Genomic DNA, 19325 nt, shown 5'->3' with positions numbered 1-19325 from the left:
ACTTGATATCTAAATTGGCTGTTCTTGCAATCTATTTAAGTGCATATTCTGAAGTTTATGAACAACATTCACACATTCCAGATTTAAGTGCTTAATTATACATTTTTAAAGTTCAGTTTAAGTTTTCACCACAATGTGCTACTAACACAGATAACTGTGGAGGTACTAGTAGTTATACTTTGTATGTGAGCTGGGTCTTCAGCACCATATTTTGGTGAGGGCAAATTTATCCTCTGCAAAATACATCACGGTTGAAATCCTGGTGAATGCTAAAATAATTTATAAATACTACTATTGTGATGTGGCCAGAAAGGTGAATATTTACAACAGAGAAACAGCTGCATACCAAGCAATAGCCTGAAAATATCTAGCATATTCTACAGTCCTCAGACAGGACAAGCTTTATTGATACAGTGTTCTTTTAGACTTTGAACTCTTTGAAGGTGTTACATGAACTACCTGTTTTGTGGTGCAGGCAAAGGGAGAGTGTAAATGAATGGAAAGAGCGTGTTTTGCTTTTGGTCAAGGTTTGCTTTCTGCTTTTCTTCCTCTGCCTGACTGTACTCCTCTGGAGTTTATTCCTCCCACCCCTCCCTGACACATCCAACAGAAGGCCTTGGCATAACCCTGTTACTCTGCTTATCACAGACACACACACCATCTGTCGTCAGAGGTAGGAAAGAGGAGCAATATGGAAGCAAGGCAGCTGTTGATATAACCAAAGGCTCTGGCATCAGTCCTCTGAATTAGGTGGATAAAGAAGAAAGCAAGAGGATATTTTTAGAAAGCAGGAGGCTGGAGAAAATTACCTCATGCTTGAAGTCTCTGGGTTTTATCATTTTAAAGTCTACAGTGAAAAAAAATAAAATATGGAAATAGCATCTTTCTACATCTTTCCATGTCCTTATTTATCCCTCATCATTTTCCCACCCTCACTGACTTCCAGTCTTAACAACTGGATCATTCAAGAGCTTTAATTATAAGCTAGTTCCACAAACATTTTGTTTTTTACCTGTCTCCTGCAGATGAGTGGCACATAATTTCAGGCTAATTAATAGAAAACAGAGCCAAGAAAAAAGGATGAAGATCTGGATTTTTAGTTGTGCTCAAAATCTGTCTCTTCCTGTTGCCACTGAAGTCCAAAGTAACTCTCTGAATTTTGGTATTGCTCTGTTACCACTAGTGTCCATGCTAAAGCAGCTGGAGATTTTAAGGCGAACAGAGGTGGGTGAAAGCTCAACTCTCCTGAGAATTCCTAAGTGGGTCTGACCTGGAGCTTGTTGTGATCAACAAAAAATCACTTGTCTTCATCTGTGTTTTCATCACCTGGCAGAATGCACCAGTAATTGTTTTTACAGTTCTCCAGGGTTCCTGCCTCTCTTCTGCTCTGGCCCTATTTTAATTCTCAGGCAGCACCTGGGCACTCACAGAGCTTCCAAGGTGGACCTTTGTTCCACTGATCTTTCCTGGTTTTCTTTTTTTTTTTTTTTTTTTGGCTTCAGTAGTGTTTGATTGACATTGCTATGTTAGAAAAAGTGTGCATATTTACAGCTTCTGCGCCCACAGCCCCCAGTGCAAACAGAATATGATGTTATTAGCTCAGCAAATGAGATAACAATGTATCACCTGAGGTACAGTTACTTTCCTGTGGCCTGCAGGAAAGGTTGTAGGGCAAAAAGCACTAGCAGAGGGAGAGCAAATGGATTGCATTTATATATACATGTTTATATGTTGCCAAGACTGAGCATAATGTTTATCATCTAGGTCTTGTTTTTTTCACCGAGTGCTCCACTGTTTGACAGCTAGTGATATTCATGAGCTGAGAGTTCAGGAAAAGGTACATCCTCAGCTGAGATTGTCTGCAGACTTTCAGGGATTATGCTGAATTGGGGAAAAGTTATTTAAATGTTGAAGATACTTCTCTGGTAAATCATAAATATTAACAATATTACTCTATACTCTAGTTTTCTAAGGAAATGAACATTAGAGTGTCATATGTAGGTGGGTATATCACAAATTCTAGCTGATTTCCCTGTGTTTCCCAATGTTTATGCCTTCTGATGAGCTTCAGCTAAATTTGGCCACAGGTCTGTTATCTCCAGACTTTTGAGGTTCTAAAAGTACTTTGTCATATAGGCTTAACTATCTGGAGAAGTAATACGAATAATCATGACTTCTTCTTCACCTTGCAAACTACATTCTGAGCCCAGCATTTGTAGAGCAAGGTAATGAAACCAATCGTTTATTATTACAGCTCATGGGTATCTTCTTGAGCAACTTCTTGAGAAATACAAGTGATAGATTTTTATTGCATCTAAACTCTTTGTTGTTAACCAGGCACACATTTTGAAAGAAATATTAATTGCTTCAGTGCACTGCAGATGAATGGATGTTGTTTACCCTGGTGACTAACTGGCCATATACTGTTCTCCACAGACTGCAATGTGTACAGTACAAAACTGATTGTGTCTGACAGTTTTGTAGTAAAACCACTTCACATGTACTAGTAGTCAAAGAACCAAATTCTGTCTTTGTTCCACAATTGCAACACCCACTGCAGCTGCAAGGCTGTAAGTTTTGGCACTCCAGTATGTAATGTCTCTTAGGTTTGGCTCTCAGATCAGAGAATCTTTGAATTTTAACTAGCACTTGTAATCATTTTGATGGCTTTGTTGACTTAAGTAATTACATGCTTGAGTATTTTGTTGAATTAAGATCTGACCTGTAAGCTTCCTTATTTTATCTAGCCAAAGTTTTCTGAACTCTAAGGAAAGCAGGGAGAGGGAGGTGATCCTACCCCTCTGCTCTGCATTGTTGAGACCTCACCTGGAGTACTGTATCCAGGTGTGGAGTCCTTGGTACGGAATAGACACGGACCTGTTGGAGTGCATCCAGAGGAGGGCCACAGAAATGATCCAAGGGATGGAACACCTCTCCTATGGAGACAGGCTCAGAGAGCTGAGGCTGTTCAGCCTGGAGAAGAGAAGGCTGCGAGGTGACCTAATAGTGGCTGTTCAGTATCTAGAGCAGAGCTACAGGAAAGAAGGGGGCAGATCCTTTAGCAGGGTCTGTGGTGATGCGACAAGGGCAAATGGTTTCAGACTTAAAGAGGGGAGATTTAGGCTGGACGTAAGGAAAAAGTCTTTTGCAGTGAGAGTGGTGAGGCACTGGAACGGGTTGCCCGGAGAGAGATGGTGGATGCCCCATCCCTGGAGATTTTCAAAGCGAGGTTGGATCAAGCCCTGGGAAACCCGATCTAGCTGTGCATGTCCCTGCTCACTGCAGGGGAGCTGGACAAGATGACCTTTAAAGGTCCCTTCTAACTCTAAGGATTCTGTGATTCGTGATTACTTTACTTTAAGGTTGAAAGACCTACCCGATTGGAGTGAGCACCTGATATGTATGTATAAATATGTATAACAATCTATAAAATGTTGCTCAAGAAAAGGAAAATTTTGGGGGAGGACACTGACAAAAGTAAAAAAAAAGTAAAAAGTAACATCTGAAAAGCACTTCTGCCCCTGGCAGGAGGATTTCTGGGAGCTTACTAACTTGCTTACTCTAGATAAGGCTCTATAAAAGATAGAGTTCTAAGGTGCAATCTAGTACAGCTTTAAAATAATTTAAACGCTGCAAAGTCGAAATGATTTACTGCACTGTTACAGAATCACTGGAAACTGTTGTCATGTGACATCAGTGTACCAATTCTTCTAAAGCAGGACCACTACTTTCAGTAGAAATAAATACTCTGCTGGAGTATTTTGCAAAGCATCCTTTATGTCAGCTGCCTGTGACCTAAAAGCCTCTTTCCTCCTGTACAGAGAGGTCCTCTTTACTCTACAGGTACCTTTTGCAGTTGGCACAATGGAGACTGAGCACCCGAGTGAAGGATTTTTGTAACACCTTCTGGCTTACAGGCATAGCGGGAGGAGTGATTCAGCTTCAAGCACTGCCTGCAGGCTGCCTTACCTGAGGTGCTTGCAGAGAGGCAGGAGCTGCAAATGAAAACCCCACTAAAACATTGTGAGAGCAGTGTTATGAGCAGTGTTTATGGCTGAACCTAAGCAGTGGTTTATCTGTCTAGGACACTACTGAGTGATGTAACTCTCATTCCTGCAGTCACATAACCCAGTTCATTTCCCAGATATACTAGAAGGTTACTTTGCTGGCTGTTTGTCGGTGAAGTGAAAATGATTGTCACTCCCTGTTCCATACATCCTGTTCTCAAAACCTTTTTGACATACTGGGGGACAGATGCTGAAACTGAAGCCAATAATACAAATACTAGCATTCAGAGTTTTTTGTTTGGTCTTCATTGGCTGGGTGGGTTGTCAAGAAATCAGTGTATTAATGGTATTTTGAAGGCTACTGAAAGCTTACTTTCAGATAGCTCTAAATTCTGTCATGTTTTATTTGGGTAAAAGAAATGTGAAGGGGTGATGTAGTGGCTAATAAATACTATTGTTAATTACAGAAGCTGCTGAAATAGCCATCACTGCTTCCTGTATGTGTCAAAGGCTATTCCTTTAGATACAGGCCTTTCTTTGGTTCCTTCATCCAGAGAAGTGCTACGAAGGGAAAGGAAGTATTGCAGATACAAAAGAATTTGTTGAGACTGGATGTGCCCTGGTCCAGGAAGGCTTCATAGTTTAGACAACGAAGTGAGCCCTGTGTTAGTTCAAAGGAAAAAAGCAAACAAAGGAACAACAGCAGTGCCTTGCTTTCCATGAATGGGAGGATTTGAGCATTGGTGTCGAGGGGTTAATTCCCACAAATCCACAGTCGCATTGCTAAAGCTGTGAGACATTCAGTCAAAGGAGACAGATATTTCAGCTTTTAAAACAAAGTGCTTCTGCAAGCCCAGTTGTTGTGGTTTAATCCAGCAAGCAGCTCAGCACCACACACCCCGTTGCTCACTCCTCCTACCTCCTAGTGGCATGAAGGAGAGAACTAGAAAAAAAAGTAGAACTCATAGGTTGAGATAAATACTTACTATCAAAACAGAAAGGGGAGAGGGAAATAATAGAAATTATAATAATGTATATATGTATTATATATATATTTACAAGCCAAGTGATGCACAGGCAATTGCTCACCTCTCACTGATCAGCATCCAGCCAGACCCTGAGTAATGGCTGCCCCTCCACCCAGCTCCCCTAAGTTTTATATTTTTTTTGCCATGACACCATACGGTATGGAATATCCCTTTGGCCATTTGAGTCAGCTGTCCTGGTTCTGTCCCCTCCCCACTTCCCTGTGCCTTCCCCCATCCTCCTACTGGCAGAACAGTATGAGAAATTCAAATACTGAAACATCCTTGGCTCTGTGCAGCACTGCTCAGCAGCAAAACATTAGTGTGTTATCAACACTGGTCTTCTCTGAGGCTAAAACATAGCATCACACCTGACACTGAAGAAAGTCAGCTCTGTCCCAGCTGAAACCAGGATGTCAGCAAATAGTGACAAGGTAAAATAAGTGCACTTACAGTTTAATTAAAATGTCTCCCTGCTCTTTACAACTAAATATCTTAGATGCACCCACCCTAGAGCCAGAAAGGGAAGCTTGAGGCTATCCCATTTACTCCCTGTAGTAACATACATACCCTTCATTCAGCAAATGCACTGCTACAGGAATTACTGCTCTGTCCTTGTTCAGGTCAGTAACCAAAAGTGCATGTGGAGCCTGCCCAATGGTAAAACATCCAAACTTTGACTCCAAGTTGCAAAGAATTTGCTACACCCCCACCGTTAATCATAATGAATTAGTGTTGCTACAAAGAAGCACTTCCGCAGCTTTCTGCTTGGCTTCCCTACTGCCTCTAAGGATGCTTGATAAGACGGAACCCATCACCAGCTTCCATGCAGGGATGTTCTTACATATCCTGATTCACTTCTTTATTTCATCCTTTCCATCAGCTGGAAAAACAAATCTGCTATTTCATGGGAGAGGGGCTTGGCTCTGGGCAAAAGAGGTTTAGGGAGATCTTGGAGCTGTCTCAGGACACAGTGCTTTTGCATTCGTACACTGGCAAATCTGGAAGAGGAAGCAATAAGTATGTCAGTGTAAAGGATTGACAAGCTGAGCTCCAGGGCTTCTTCTCATTCAGAATATCTGTTGGCTTAAAGACTTTGGTTTTTGAGGAAACTGGTATACTGATGCCTTCTTATTTCTCAGAGACTTGTAGAACTTAATTAATCAACATTTCTGAACAGTGAATTTTTCCCCTGGTAGAAGCTATTAAATTTCAGAGCAAAATAAGAATAATCTTGGCATGTTCAAGTTAGCTCAACTTTGGTATAGGTGTAAACAGAATGAGTTACACTTGTTACATCACAGGGGATATCTGGGTTATTGCAAATGCTATAATCCTTTTCCTTTGGATTTCTGAGCTATTTTTATTATACTAATTCTGGTTAAAAATATTAAGTCTGATTGTCAGCTCTAATCCATGCTTCATCCCTGCATATCTAGCTGTGTCAAATGCTATGGATAGTCTGAAAGCATTTAAAAACACTTCCACACTGTAGCGAATTGTGAGGAAAACATCCAAGCTGCAGACATTTCTCCATCTATGCAAAGGGAAGGGTTTATGGAGCTGCACAAGCTGTATTTAGCGTATGTCCCAATTTGAAAGCAGCTGATTTAGTTTTTACCCGCTTGTTGATTCTATATGAGGAAGCAGAGCACAATTGTTGTTTCACTGATGTGAAAAATGATTTGTCAATTCTCAAGTGTTGTAGCTTTTATTATTTCTCATTAACAACAGTTACTCAGCACTACTTCTAATAACTGTAATGGCTGTATAAGACAAGGCTGGAAATGCCCCTCCATTCCCAAAATGAGTGGAGTTGAGAGATTGCTGCTGGAGCCTGGCCCTGGCCTGTTCTCGGGCAGGGTATATTTGCTTACAACTAGTCTAAAGTATAGCCAGGCAACAAAAAGTTTCAGCAGGCTACTCTGCAGCTTGCAGCCCATGGTAGGAATGGAGAAAAAGACACTACTCTGGAGTTGTCTCGTGTTCTTAGGCTGTTTTGGCCCACTTTGAGTTGTATTTTGGGCTCTCTGTAGTGAAAATGCAAACTTACTATGCAAAATTGAATGTTGATACCTAAAAACCTCAGCTAACATCTCAAAAGTGCACAGCTGCTGCGAGAGGGCTTTCAGCCCCAAAGTGTGAACTCTGTAGCACTGCTTTGAAATTAAAATGAGAAAAATACCCCAAAGAAGGCTTTAAAAAATATGTAAGTTGATGTTGTTTTTCACCATCTTGCATGTAAAAGTGATTTTCTCAGTTTTCTAGTGAAAGCTAACTTGGGTATGCAAAAAGCTATTAAACCAGACTGTATTTTTCTGTTTTATCTGATGTTTAAATAATTTAGAAGATAGAAATAATTGGTGTTAGTATTTGTACTAACAATAAAGATTTTGCTCATTATATGTGCAAATGAATTACATGAGGTGCATAAAGGCAAGGAAGGCCTAATAAAGGAAGCATATGAGGTAAACATATTTCATTCTGTAGAATTTGGCAACCATATGCACTGTGATTTTCTGACATGGACTCAAGGAGGAAAATGCTACAATAAAAATGCTAAGCTAGAAATCATCTAGTTCAAGTCTCCACCTTCAAATTGCTGTTTAAATTCTCTGTTTCCATCTGATACATGACTGCAGCGGGTGACATCTTAAAATCTTCCTTAGTAATAGAGGAAAATTGAATGTATTGGCTATAGGGATGTGCATAGGAAGACCCAGAGGGTATACTGCATTTCAGTTATGTGGTTAAAGCTTAAAAAGTAGTTTGAATGCAGCACTGTTATTCATTGTATGTCTAAAAAATGTCTACTATAGGAAAAGCATGTGCACAGTAATTAGAGGACAATGGCACAGATTGCGTTCTGCATTGAGAATGCTCTGCATCAGGGTATGTTCACCCACACTATCATCTTGCTTGGACCATCCGCATATCAGATATCCACTTTATCACTACTCATCTTCAGAAAGACTTCTCCCTGAGAAAGCTGAGAAATTAGATTTCTGTTTCACCATAGTATATTCAGTTGAGGAAGGTTTTCCTTTGAAATGGGAATTTACATTCATTGTTTGGCTGTACAACCAAAGGAAATAAGAGATGAACAGAAGTAACAGCAGTCAATGTAGAGAAAGTGAAGAGTGGGCACAGAGAGCAGTGGGGGGATTTTGAGAGCATGTATGGTAGCTTTTTTGAGGACACAGCTATCACTTTCAAAGCACAAACATGGTTGGAATGTATACATTTGTGGAGAAGAGAGACTCAGAACACAGCCTAGCCACTTTTTCAAAGGGGCTGAAAGTTCAGGTTTCACAGTTCTCAAGCATATCTGTTGCTAGATTTTAAAAGAGCCAGGATGACTCTTCAGCATATGTGGTTTTAGCACTTTCAGCAATCCAATTACCAAGATTGTTCCTTATGCTTCCTTTTCCTTCTCCGGCCACCAAAGTCAGGATTACTTTTAAAAATTGTACCCATCTACAGTAGATTTATTTAAAAAATATTATGGCAAATACATTTAAAGAAATACATATTCCCCCATGCAGTTGTCACCATTAGATTATTTTCCCCAGGTTGATCTTTCTGGCATTAGATAGAGCCACAGAAAGGCCTTTTTTTCGTGATGCAATAGCCAAGTCTAGTCTTTCCATCCCACAACTGTGAATCAAACAAGGCTATGTCAATAATCTGGGTTTATTTTTAGCTTTCTGCAAGCTGTTGCCTCCTCCTTCCTGGCTCCTGTGTTTCCAGGCAGTTGGGAGATGCTGTCTTCCTCTCTCATAGTCCCACCTTTCTGCCCTAGTGGTTATACACCATCTGTTCTGGAATTCATGCTTGTTCTCCAACTAAAAGTAAAGATAAGATATGATTATCAATGGTAGATATCTTGAAACCTCAGTTTCCCTAGGTGAATTCTTGTGTCAAAACAGGTGACTTCAATTTCATACACTTCTTTCTTGTCTGAAATGACTAAGTATCGGTGTTCTGAGCATAAAACCTTTTATTAGGAAACATTATGAAGATCATGTCACATAAAAAGCATCATACCAGATCAGACCAGCATTCTCTAAACCAAATTTGTTAGCTCCAAACAGGAATTCCTGTACAAGGAATTAAAAAAACAGGGAAAGCATGTGGTGTTTGGACATGACCAAAACTTTCAGAAATAAGTGGCTAAAGTACTTACAAGCCAGAGGCAGAATCTTTGTGTTTAAAAGCCCATCATGGACTTTATTTTTTAAATTTGCTCAGTTGACCTTGGAACCTGAATATTTTTCAGTATTTAGAGTGCTTTGTATCTGGGATTTCAGTAGCTGAACTACAGGTTTCATAAATAAATATAATCCTTTTGTTTTGAGTCTGTTCTATTTGCTGCTCCCTAGTTCTTGGATGAGAAGTGATGGTGAAAGTTGTTCCCGGAGCATAGATTTCTCTGATTCTTATGTCTTTATGCGCGTGTAACATATCATTCCTCAGCTGATTTACTTTCCTTAGCCTGAAGAGGTGTCATCTGTTATAGTGTGTGCAGCTCCATAAGGACAGGCCACAGATGCACAAGAGAGTTTCTGTCTGTCATGGGTTCATATCAGGGAGACAACTCTTGCGGAGAATTCCTTCCCTAAGGCTTGTCCAGAGCTCTTTCACAGCACAAATTCATTCCAAATTAAATTCATATTAAAAGTGGTCTTAATGGTGCCACCAGCAACTCTTTCAGAGCAATGAAGGACAAATGCCAAGACTCATTTAGCTCAGTGACTTCTTAATGTGAGTCAAGAATGAGAGAACATCTTGGAAGGGACCTTAAGGATCATCCAAATCCACCCCCCTGCTGTGGGCAGGAACATCTCCCCCTAGAAGGAGCTTCTCAATGCTTTGGTGTTTCTTTTATATTCCTGTTTTTTTTTCAAGATGGGAATAACAATGCTACATACAGTGTCACTTTAAAGAGCAGAAGTATGCAAAATCCAGCTCTGCTTTGAAGACTACTTAATAGAGAAATCCGGGAGATTAGCATTTCTCTGACTTTAGTCATTGATTTTTCATTGCAGCTGCTGTGAAGTCATTAGACACAAGAGTTAATCATTCTTGATTTTTTTACTGCTAGTCAGTTCTTGCATTGATAATGTTGTATACTATCGATACTAATCACAGCAGTTCTTTTTATAGCTGTGCTCCATACTGCTGTGTAAGTAGTAGTGGGGTGTTCTGGCATGAGATAGAAGTATTGAAGTAGCATCAAGGAATTATAGATTACACTCACAAACTGTGTTAAAGAGCATTAGTAGGGTAGCATTCCAGTTTTAGGAACTGCAAGAAATGAGCGTGTCTGTGCAGTCTTTATCTGATCAAGTTAAGTACTAAGCTACACCACTCCCCTGCCTTTTAAGAGGAGTTTTTTTTTCAGATATTAAAGGATTCTCCACAGTGAGTGTGCAACACTGAGAAAACTGTTTCCTCATCAAAAGAAATTCCTGCTCTATAATTAGAACTACCACCACCTTATGAAAGATTTGAGGCCTGCAACTGGTCGTGTTCCCCAGGAATAGGTGCTGGGTCTGTTCTTGTTCAACATCTTCATCAGTGACCTGGATGAAGGGATAGAGCCCACCCTCAGCAAGTTTCTGATAGTACAAAGCTGGGAGGAATAGCTGACACACCTGAAGGCTGTGCTTCCATTTAGCAAAACCATCTGGGTTCATTTCTCTCACCAACACGTGCTACTAATAACATGTTGTTATTCTCCAGTGTGACCTCCCTTTGTAAACCTGTGTTCAGATGGTGGTCCTAGAACTGTGTGGTTCATTCTGCATAAAGTCGCTGAGGTCTGGACTGGATGTGTGCTGATAGGTTGCGCTATGGGAAGTTCATGTAGCATAGCTTGACCAATGGAAAAACCTGTAACACTTGTTCTGAGCCTTTTTGGCCATGAAAATTTTAAAAATTTTAATTTCTTATAATAGTTTGAGACTTCCTAAAAAATCAATTCAGTATTCAATGATATTTTCTATATCAAAAGTGGAATATCAATGTTTTGTGATAAAAGCACTGTCTTGTTACTATTTTCAAAAAACGATTTCTTGAAAATTAGAGGAACGCCAAATAACTTCAAGGTTTTTAAAAATACTCCTCCAAGAGTGGTGTCTTCAGACTGTTTAAAGATCCATTCAGAAAGCAGTAAAGCAGAGTGTAGTCAATTATTCCTCTCTACAGTTATGTCTGGCTTTTCAACTGAGATTTACAAATTTCTTCAGCCTCAAGCTGTCATCTCAGGTGATGCATTTCTTACAGTGTTAATGGGTTGCATAGGAAATGTCTGGTACCACAATCTTCAAAGAAGGACAAACAGAAAGAAAGTCCATGGTAGGGCAAAGGTGGCTTGTTTGCTGGAATTTCATTTGGTGCAGACCTCTAGCTTTTGGAGATCGTGGTATCTGAGGAGGGTAGGAGAAGTTATCAGTTACCATTTATATGCTGTCTGTCTTGTTCTGTTTATGAAAATCAGTAACTTGTAGCAATACTAACACATTCCCTGAAACAATGTATTTTTAAAACTCATCATGCAGACAAAGTACTGAAGTATTCTCTGAAACAGCATACTTTTAAAACTCAGTGCAGTGAAAGACTTAGTCGTTTGTCTTCCCAGCTGTGGACATCTGTATACACCAGGATTTTGATATTTACATGTTGCTAGTTACTAACAGCCCAGGTTAAAAAGCTGAAATTCTATTTTGGTAGGATTGCATTAAACAAGAAATAAAGAATGCGTTTTGTGAGCTCACTCTTTGGTATCTGGATAAAACTCATAGTGGGGTTTTGATCTGTGAGCCGCTAAGTGCATGAATGGATGATGAACATTTTCAAAAAAAGTGGGATGATGTTATGGAAATGGTAGCATCTGCTATGAGATGTGGCTTGTCCCGAGTGAAACTGGCAGCTATGGCCACAGAAAAGAAGACACTACATCAATGCTTGTGTTGCAAGCAGAATACTGCTGTTTTTCTGATGAGGTTAAAACCTGAAATGAGCTGGAAAATAGAATCTTGCTTCCTGGGAAAAACTGAGGATTTTTCTGCCCCAAGGAAGAACAGCCCTTGTGTGAGATTTGTCCCACAGCTGAAGGGAAGTTGGAGGAATTGAGAAATATGCTAAAATATGGTTGTTGTTCTTTTTTTTTTTTTTTTTTTTTTTTTTTTTTTTTTTAAATATCCTAAGTAAAAAAGCAAACTATGGAAGGATTTTCTTCCACAAGCTTGTAAACTCCAAAATACACAACAGCTCCAAAATATACAACATGAGGTAAGCAAACTAAAATGTTGGGGGTTGTTTTACTTTAGGTAAATCACAATCTTTATTTTCCTTTCAGTGCAGGTGATCACTTCAATCACTGAAGCGTTTGGCTTTTTAGACTCTCCTCAGTACTTTCTTATCACTCTGGCCACATAGTTCATATGTTGAATCCTCTGGCATCTTTTTAAATTGTGAGGCCTGTAAGAAATCAGTGTAGATGCAGATGAGGGCAGAGATCTATTTTACTAAAATCAATGACAGCAGCTTGAATGACAGTCGAAAAAGTTGTGTGGAATTTGCAAAGAATCAAATCTACTTGACTTTTACAGATGCTGGATATATCAAACTCTTTTTAGGTTTCACTGAGGTAATTATACTATTTTCCTGAAATATCAACACTACACTTTATAATTTGAGAGCATATTCTGGCCTGTCAGAGAAATATCAGTTGGAAAAAAAGAAACATAACCACAATAAATGAACATATTCTGTGTTAGAAGGGTTCTTATTGCTGTTGTTTACTGTGATTTCAAGGAAAAGGCTGAGACTGTAGGGCTAGCCTTGTGGCTGGAGGTGGCTGGAATAGGTAATGCTGGTGTGGCTGAGAGGGTCTTTTCTCCTTCTTCCCCCATCAGTCATCACCAGCTCCTCCAGTTTGTCTCCCTCAGACACAGATGCATCCCTGTATTCAGAATGCTGGGATTTCAGCATTCAGAGAACGGATCAGCTTCAATGAGAAATTAGATGCTGGTGTTTGGTCCTGCTGGAGCCTTGCTCATGCTCCCTGCAGCTGGCAGCAGGTGTTTTCTCTTGCTGCTCTTCTGTCCACAGCCTGAATTTGGGAGGGTGAAGGAGAAGCACTGAGTTCTGGCTCACTGTCAAAGAGGGCTAATAAAGCTCTTGTGTGCTGGATGTATATTTCTAGGATACTCAGCAATTTGCTAACTGTCAAAGGCCAGAATTGTACTTGTCTAGTACTGCATAAACTTTGTGCATCCACCTTTTAAAAATTCAAGATGTGTATAGAAATTTGTGTTTCTTATTGTCCTAATCAGAAGATTTTTCACTTGTCAATGGTTTACGGGCGTTAGGCCCGATTCCGTGACAAAGGGGACGGGGGACCCACGGGCCTATGTCCCGGGAAAAGGGGAAAGGGGAAAAGGGTAGGGAGATGGCCCTGAGAGCAAAGAACAGCGGCAACAATCTGAGGAGAAACAAACTAATTTACTAAATAAGATATCGGAATGCAAAAAACACACTATAATACAATATAATTACAATTTAAGCTGATAAACCCAATACAGAGAGAGAGAATGTCCCAAAATCAAGGTAGGCCTTACTCTACTACCGACGATAAGACGGCTGGAGAGCGAGGTGCTGCCAAGACGAGAGATGGCGGAAAAAGGGCTGAGGTCTCGTGATCTGCAAGTTTTTATACTGCGAGCTTTTATCTTTTCCCTCCGGCTGGAAATGGTAACAGAGGNTACAGAGAGAGAGAATGTCCCAAAATCAAGGTAGGCCTTACTCTACTACCGACGATAAGACGGCTGGAGAGCGAGGTGCTGCCAAGACGAGAGATGGCGGAAAAAGGGCTGAGGTCTCGTGATCTGCAAGTTTTTATACTGCGAGCTTTTATCTTTTCCCTCCGGCTGGAAATGGTAACAGAGGAGAAAAGTACCGTGGGGACTGTAGTAGTCCTTCTCTTCTGAGAACCAGGTACATTCACTACATGATGTTATGATGTGGAATACCAATAACCGAAAATCACAAAACCATGACATCACTGAAGAAAATTACAGGGAATAAGATACTTCTCTGTAATCTTTTTCTCATCATTTATATCTGCCAAGACAACGTCCTTTTTGCTCTGTTTTGGTCACCCTCTGATTCTATCCTGCTTTTTGCCCATACTGGGAACTCAAGCTATCCCTACTGAATTACAGAGGGCACTTAATGTGAAACCAGGCAGAGAATGTAGTGGCTCCCCACTTTTTGGAATAAATAAATAAATAAATAAACAAATCTTGTGAAGTCACAACACTTGGACTAGAATGAAGATTCAGGATAACTCAGTCCTGAATTGTAAGTGGGAACAGAGTGAAACCCCCTCAAACTGATTCTGGGAATCATATCATAACATCTCCTGGCTCTGGAGACAGCAGTGCAAAAGGAGTTGTGCTAGATAAGATGGTTATAATTACTGATGTTCAGCTCTGAACACTTCCCCCTGCTTTTCAATGTGTGTGATATTTGAAGTGCATTTCTATTCAACTCTGTCTAATTATGACACCTTAAATAAAATGGAATTGAGGTTTTTTTTTTCCCTCTTCACAATGAAAGAAAAGATATGGTAACCAGCTAAAACCTTTTGTTCCTTACTTCATTTCAAATGAAGGTGTAAGTGTGTAATTAAGGCTTTCAATGAGTAAGGAATGGTTTGAAATTGATCTCTACAGAAAAAAATATTTCCCTGTATGTATGTGTCAATGACTATTCTCTCAAATTTGTGAGAAATTCAAGATTACTAAATGCCTGTGTTATGAATCATAAAATGATATAGGTCACAAATCAAAAATGATGTTGAGACCTCCAGAGGTCCATTCTGCCTGCCCCTCTTCAGCACATCCTCAGCAGGATCAAGTTGCTCTATGCTATGGCCATCTGTGTTTTGAATATCTCCAGGAACGGAGGTGCTGGGATGTTCCTCAGACCTTGTTCTTGTGCTTGATCTCTTTGGAGGGGAAAAAAAATCATTTCTAAGATCTCATGTGAGTGCCCTGTGTTCTAGCTTGTGCCCACTGCCTCTCACTCTTTCTCTGTGCATCTCTGAGAAGAGCCTGCCTCAATCAATGCTCTTCCATCTTATAACACTGCAGAGGACAACAGTAAGATCTTCTCTTCTTAACCCAGCCCTGAAAGTCATGACCATTCATAAAGAAATACAGGTTTCAGGGCTTTGATATTATGGTTGCTGAGCAGGAAGGGACGAAGTTTTCAGGCTTCTCTACATGACCAGAAAGGTGGCTGTTCTGGTTGAAACTTTCATTGTTCTAATGGAGCCATGGTTCTGCCATTTTTTGTTTACTACAATGAGTTGAATCTGTAAATACGACAAATGTTGCAAGAAAGGAAAGAAAATTGTGAGAGTTGCCAAAATGCTTTACTATTTTGTATTGATACAATGTTCATGGAACAGAGTATGCAGTTTCTCACATAGGAAAAAAATAAAAATCACAAACCCAAATGAGTGTTGTTGATGAATGACTAGGACCAAATCAAACATTTTTCAGCAGCAGTGAGAAGACACAGCATGTGTTTATACCTTAAGAAGATCCACTTCTGGTGTCTCATTTATTACTTTGAATATGCTATCTTTCAAGAGATTTGCAGAAATGTAGGGGGGTAAAATGTGTTAACCCAGCATTCATACAGAGTGGTCTCTACAAACCTGACATTTGAGAAGTTTTGGTTTGGGCTGACATGCAACTTAAAGAAGGATTTGATCAGTGTTTCCCTCAACAATCAAATTTTTGTAGTCAGTAGTGAAGAACACTATTTTTCACATATATAATAGTTTTAAGAAATAAAGACAAAATAAAAGCAATAATAATTTAATGGAGAATGTTGGACAGTTTACATACCTTAGTAAGGAAGCAAAGGCAGAGCAGGTATAGGTAACTGGGGGGGTTGAGCTGGGTGCTTTGTGAAATATGAGTACTAAAATGATATAAAATTTAAAAAGGCAAAACTATTGTGAAAGCAGAAGTCAGGAACAAACAGAGGCTGCGGATCCAAGGACTTGGGATAGAGGTGGGAAACTTCTGCAGAAATCTTTATAAACAGAAAGAATGCCTTAGAAGAGGTTTCTTTGGTAAACAGGAAGCGGACAAAAGCCTGGGTAGGAAGCATGATGCTTTTTAGTAGATACAAGAAGGCTCTTTTGGAAAAGAAAGTAAAGCAGCACTGAAAAATCCCAAAAAACACCACCTTACTTCCTTCTCACTGAGACAATCTGTGTTACTCCTGTTGCACAGGAAATAGCAAGAGTACAAGAGCTCATAAAAATTACCTTTTTTCTCTGGTTCTCTTACGCAGTTGGCTACTGCTGTTTTTAATGAAAAGTTCTTGCAAGCAGATATAAATAAACATACAAAACCCCTAGGAGGCTGAAGTCTTCAGTCAAAGTATCTCAAGGGAAGCATCTTAAAATTTGTGTTCTGTCAGAGTTTGGATGGTTGTACTGCAAGGTAGAGACTATAAATTTGAAATATCTTCCTCAGTCTTTGCTCTCACAAGACACAAATTGCTTCAGTGGTATTCATCTGCATTTGTATGAATGGGTGAAAGCAGCTGTCAGCAATAACTTAGCATTAACTGCTCTTCAAATAGTATAGTGTGCATTTCTAGATGGTGTAATGCTCAGCTGTGTATTTCAGTGCTTTCTCAAGTGAAGAATTAATTCCACATAACATCTCCAAAAAGTGCTATAACTAATATATCATCCATCTTAAGTATATGGATCGCCTAGACAAATTCTGTGAGAACAAATCAAGAAGGGAGTTTAAAGAGAAGTGAGAGCTCAATAGAGGCAGTGCTTATTTACAGAAAGATAGCTAGACTCATTCATTGTTGCCTTAACAGTCAGGCAGAGATTTAGGACTGAAGGACAGATGCTAAGCTTTTCTCTACCTTGCTGCTAAAATCTCCTGCTGCATGCATAGCCATGTACTTATGGTACTTATGGATTCATTGTTTGCTTTGTAGTACTAGCACAGAAGGTATTTCATGGAAAACCTGAGAAACTTTTAAGATTCATTGGATTGCATGTGGCATAGCACACGCACCTCAGGAACCTTCATGAATGCTGCAAGTAAAGCAAGATTACATGAGCTAACCCTGATGAGAAGGCAGTGAGATCAAGAAGTGGAGAAACAGACTGGAAATGTAGTCAGCATGACCTGATTGTTAAAACAGGTGTACCCAAGTGCTCTCAATCGAAGAGGCTGCCACTCCACCTCTGGTACCCCACATACAGAGCAGTATATCTGGAATGAGGAACATCAGAGTGAGCCGATGGCTGTATCTGTAGACCTTCTGTGGGCAGGGACTATTCCCTGCATAGCAAATTCACAAGTGCAATCTGCTAAGGAGGCACATCAGCTTAATTACATTTTTCTTTTCTAACGTGAGTCAAACACACCCTTATTAACAGAGGGGATTTGGATTGCATTTTTTTTTTTCTGATTATTCCTACTGAGAAATGCTGCCAAGATACTTTTTCTGCTGTGTCTGATGTCTGCTAATGAACAGGACAGCAGGGCTGATTTTCTCATGTTTAACATTCAGATCCTATTGCATGTGTCAGAACTGAAAGATATGTTGAGATGTTAACTCATGCTGACTGCCTGATCTCTAGGAATATTACATGCCAGTAAAGTCCCATACATAAATGTTGTAAGTGTGTTTGTGTTTTATGTGTCCCCTACCCTCTTTAATGACCTCAGAACAAGGTAACTTGCATGGGCTGGCAGACAGTCAAGCTAAATGAGCCTTTCTGGAAGGTCTTGAGGCAATTAACCTCTCATTTCTGCTGGGATACCTGAATTTGTGTGTATGATTGGATTGTGTGAATGTGGGGGGAGGAATTCACAGAAGTGGTGCTAGAACAACACTGCAGGTCTGTTATGTGAGTTTATCTAAATATACCCTTTTCTCCCCTTTCTCTTCCCCTTCCCTTCCTCCCTTCTCTTCTTCCCTTTACTGTCAGGAAGGGCCACCTCTGAAGGTCCAATTCAGAACAGCCTGGCACCAACACAGTCGGACATCAACAGCAGTTACAACAGTGAGTCAATTTGCAATCAAGGGAGTCCCTGAAAAGGTGTTGTTTTATGTGCATGGGGAAGGTGCAAGAACTCTGCAGTGGGCTTTGGGAGGAGGGGCGGAGAATGTTTGTTGACCCTAGCTCCATCTGGTTGGAGCGGTCTGCAAGCTTTTAATGCTTCACTAAAAGCATTGGGTAAACTTCTCCTGAAAGTCAGTGAGAGCCTGATGTGTGGGGGCTACTGCAATTTACCAACACAGTAGGCTGTAAGAGCTGGATGCTCCTCTGAGCAAACTGGCCACCAAGAAAGCTTAAGACACTTAACGGACTGGAGAAGAAGACTTTGGAAGATGTGCACAAACAGGGCTCTCCATTGAGTTGTCATTTTCCTGCTCTTGTTTTTCTGGGTGTAAGCACTGCTAGTCTCAGATGACTGCAGGAGTACTGGTCTGCTTTAGGACAGGAAATGATATCCTTCATGCAGGTTTGAGGTACTGCTTCAATTCTGTGGTGCTCCCTGGAGCACCTGACAGGGAAAATGAGCCCCTGCATGGTGTAAGACTGTCTCACTAATTATGTGCACACACAATGTTATCCAATATTTGCAATCCCAGCTCTCAGTAGCTTTTGACTGAAGATGCTTTGGAGGCAGCTGAGAAGATTAGCTACCCAGTTGTGATATGTTCTGCTCATGCCCTTGGTGGTTTGGAGTGCCTTGGGGTATTCATAAGGAAAGTTTCCTGGACCTTACTATGAAGGTACACCTGTAGTTTCAATCTCTAGGAATAGAATCTGGACAGATGATGGTGATGATTTTTTTTATATAGTTTCTACCCTAATAGTTACAGACACTGGAATTGTACTTGTGCATACTCTACTTGTCATCATACCTGCAAAACTTTATCCTGTCTCCTTCTAATACCTTCTTTTCATCATTTGTGCTACAGACTTGGGTAATGAAAATGTTAATCAACAGACCTATTCATGAGAAACTGGTCTTAATTTCAGCAACTGTTTCAGTGATTTTGGTCTGGTAAGAATCATAGTGGATTACTTTCACTTCTTTCAGGAGTGAATGGCACCTTAACGATGTCAAAGAATTTGAAACCTTTGAAAAACTCAGCGATAATGGTGGTATCAGTCAGAAGGCTTGGGAGTCTTAGACCTCTGCTGTATTTCTTATTT

At 40.2% G+C, this 19325-nt stretch overlaps 1 protein-coding gene across 5 annotated transcripts in view; it reads left to right on the top strand.

Moving 5' to 3' along the window:
- NRG1 (neuregulin 1) overlaps positions 1–19325 on the top strand; it is a 384342-nt gene that overhangs the window by 69370 nt on the left and 295647 nt on the right. For 3 of the 5 annotated variants that reach the window (XM_021380040.1, XM_021380042.1, XM_021380041.1), the window contains one exon: positions 18087–18161. The exons of 1 other annotated variant lie outside the window; for it this stretch is intronic. Coding sequence is in view for 1 of the 4 variants with exons in the window: in XM_021380039.1 (XP_021235714.1) it covers positions 18091–18161 (71 nt within the window). In the remaining 3 variants the exon portion in view is untranslated. The remainder of the gene's footprint in view (positions 1–18086; positions 18162–19325) is intronic. One more of the 5 variants, XM_021380039.1, reaches the window with a different exon arrangement.

The sequence above is a fragment of the Numida meleagris genome, chromosome Z (assembly GCF_002078875.1).
Source record: "Numida meleagris isolate 19003 breed g44 Domestic line chromosome Z, NumMel1.0, whole genome shotgun sequence".
Classification (NCBI taxonomy): domain Eukaryota; kingdom Metazoa; phylum Chordata; class Aves; order Galliformes; family Numididae; genus Numida; species Numida meleagris.
Note: the sequence above shows the minus strand (reverse complement) of the source record. Positions and strands in the feature narration are given on the sequence as shown.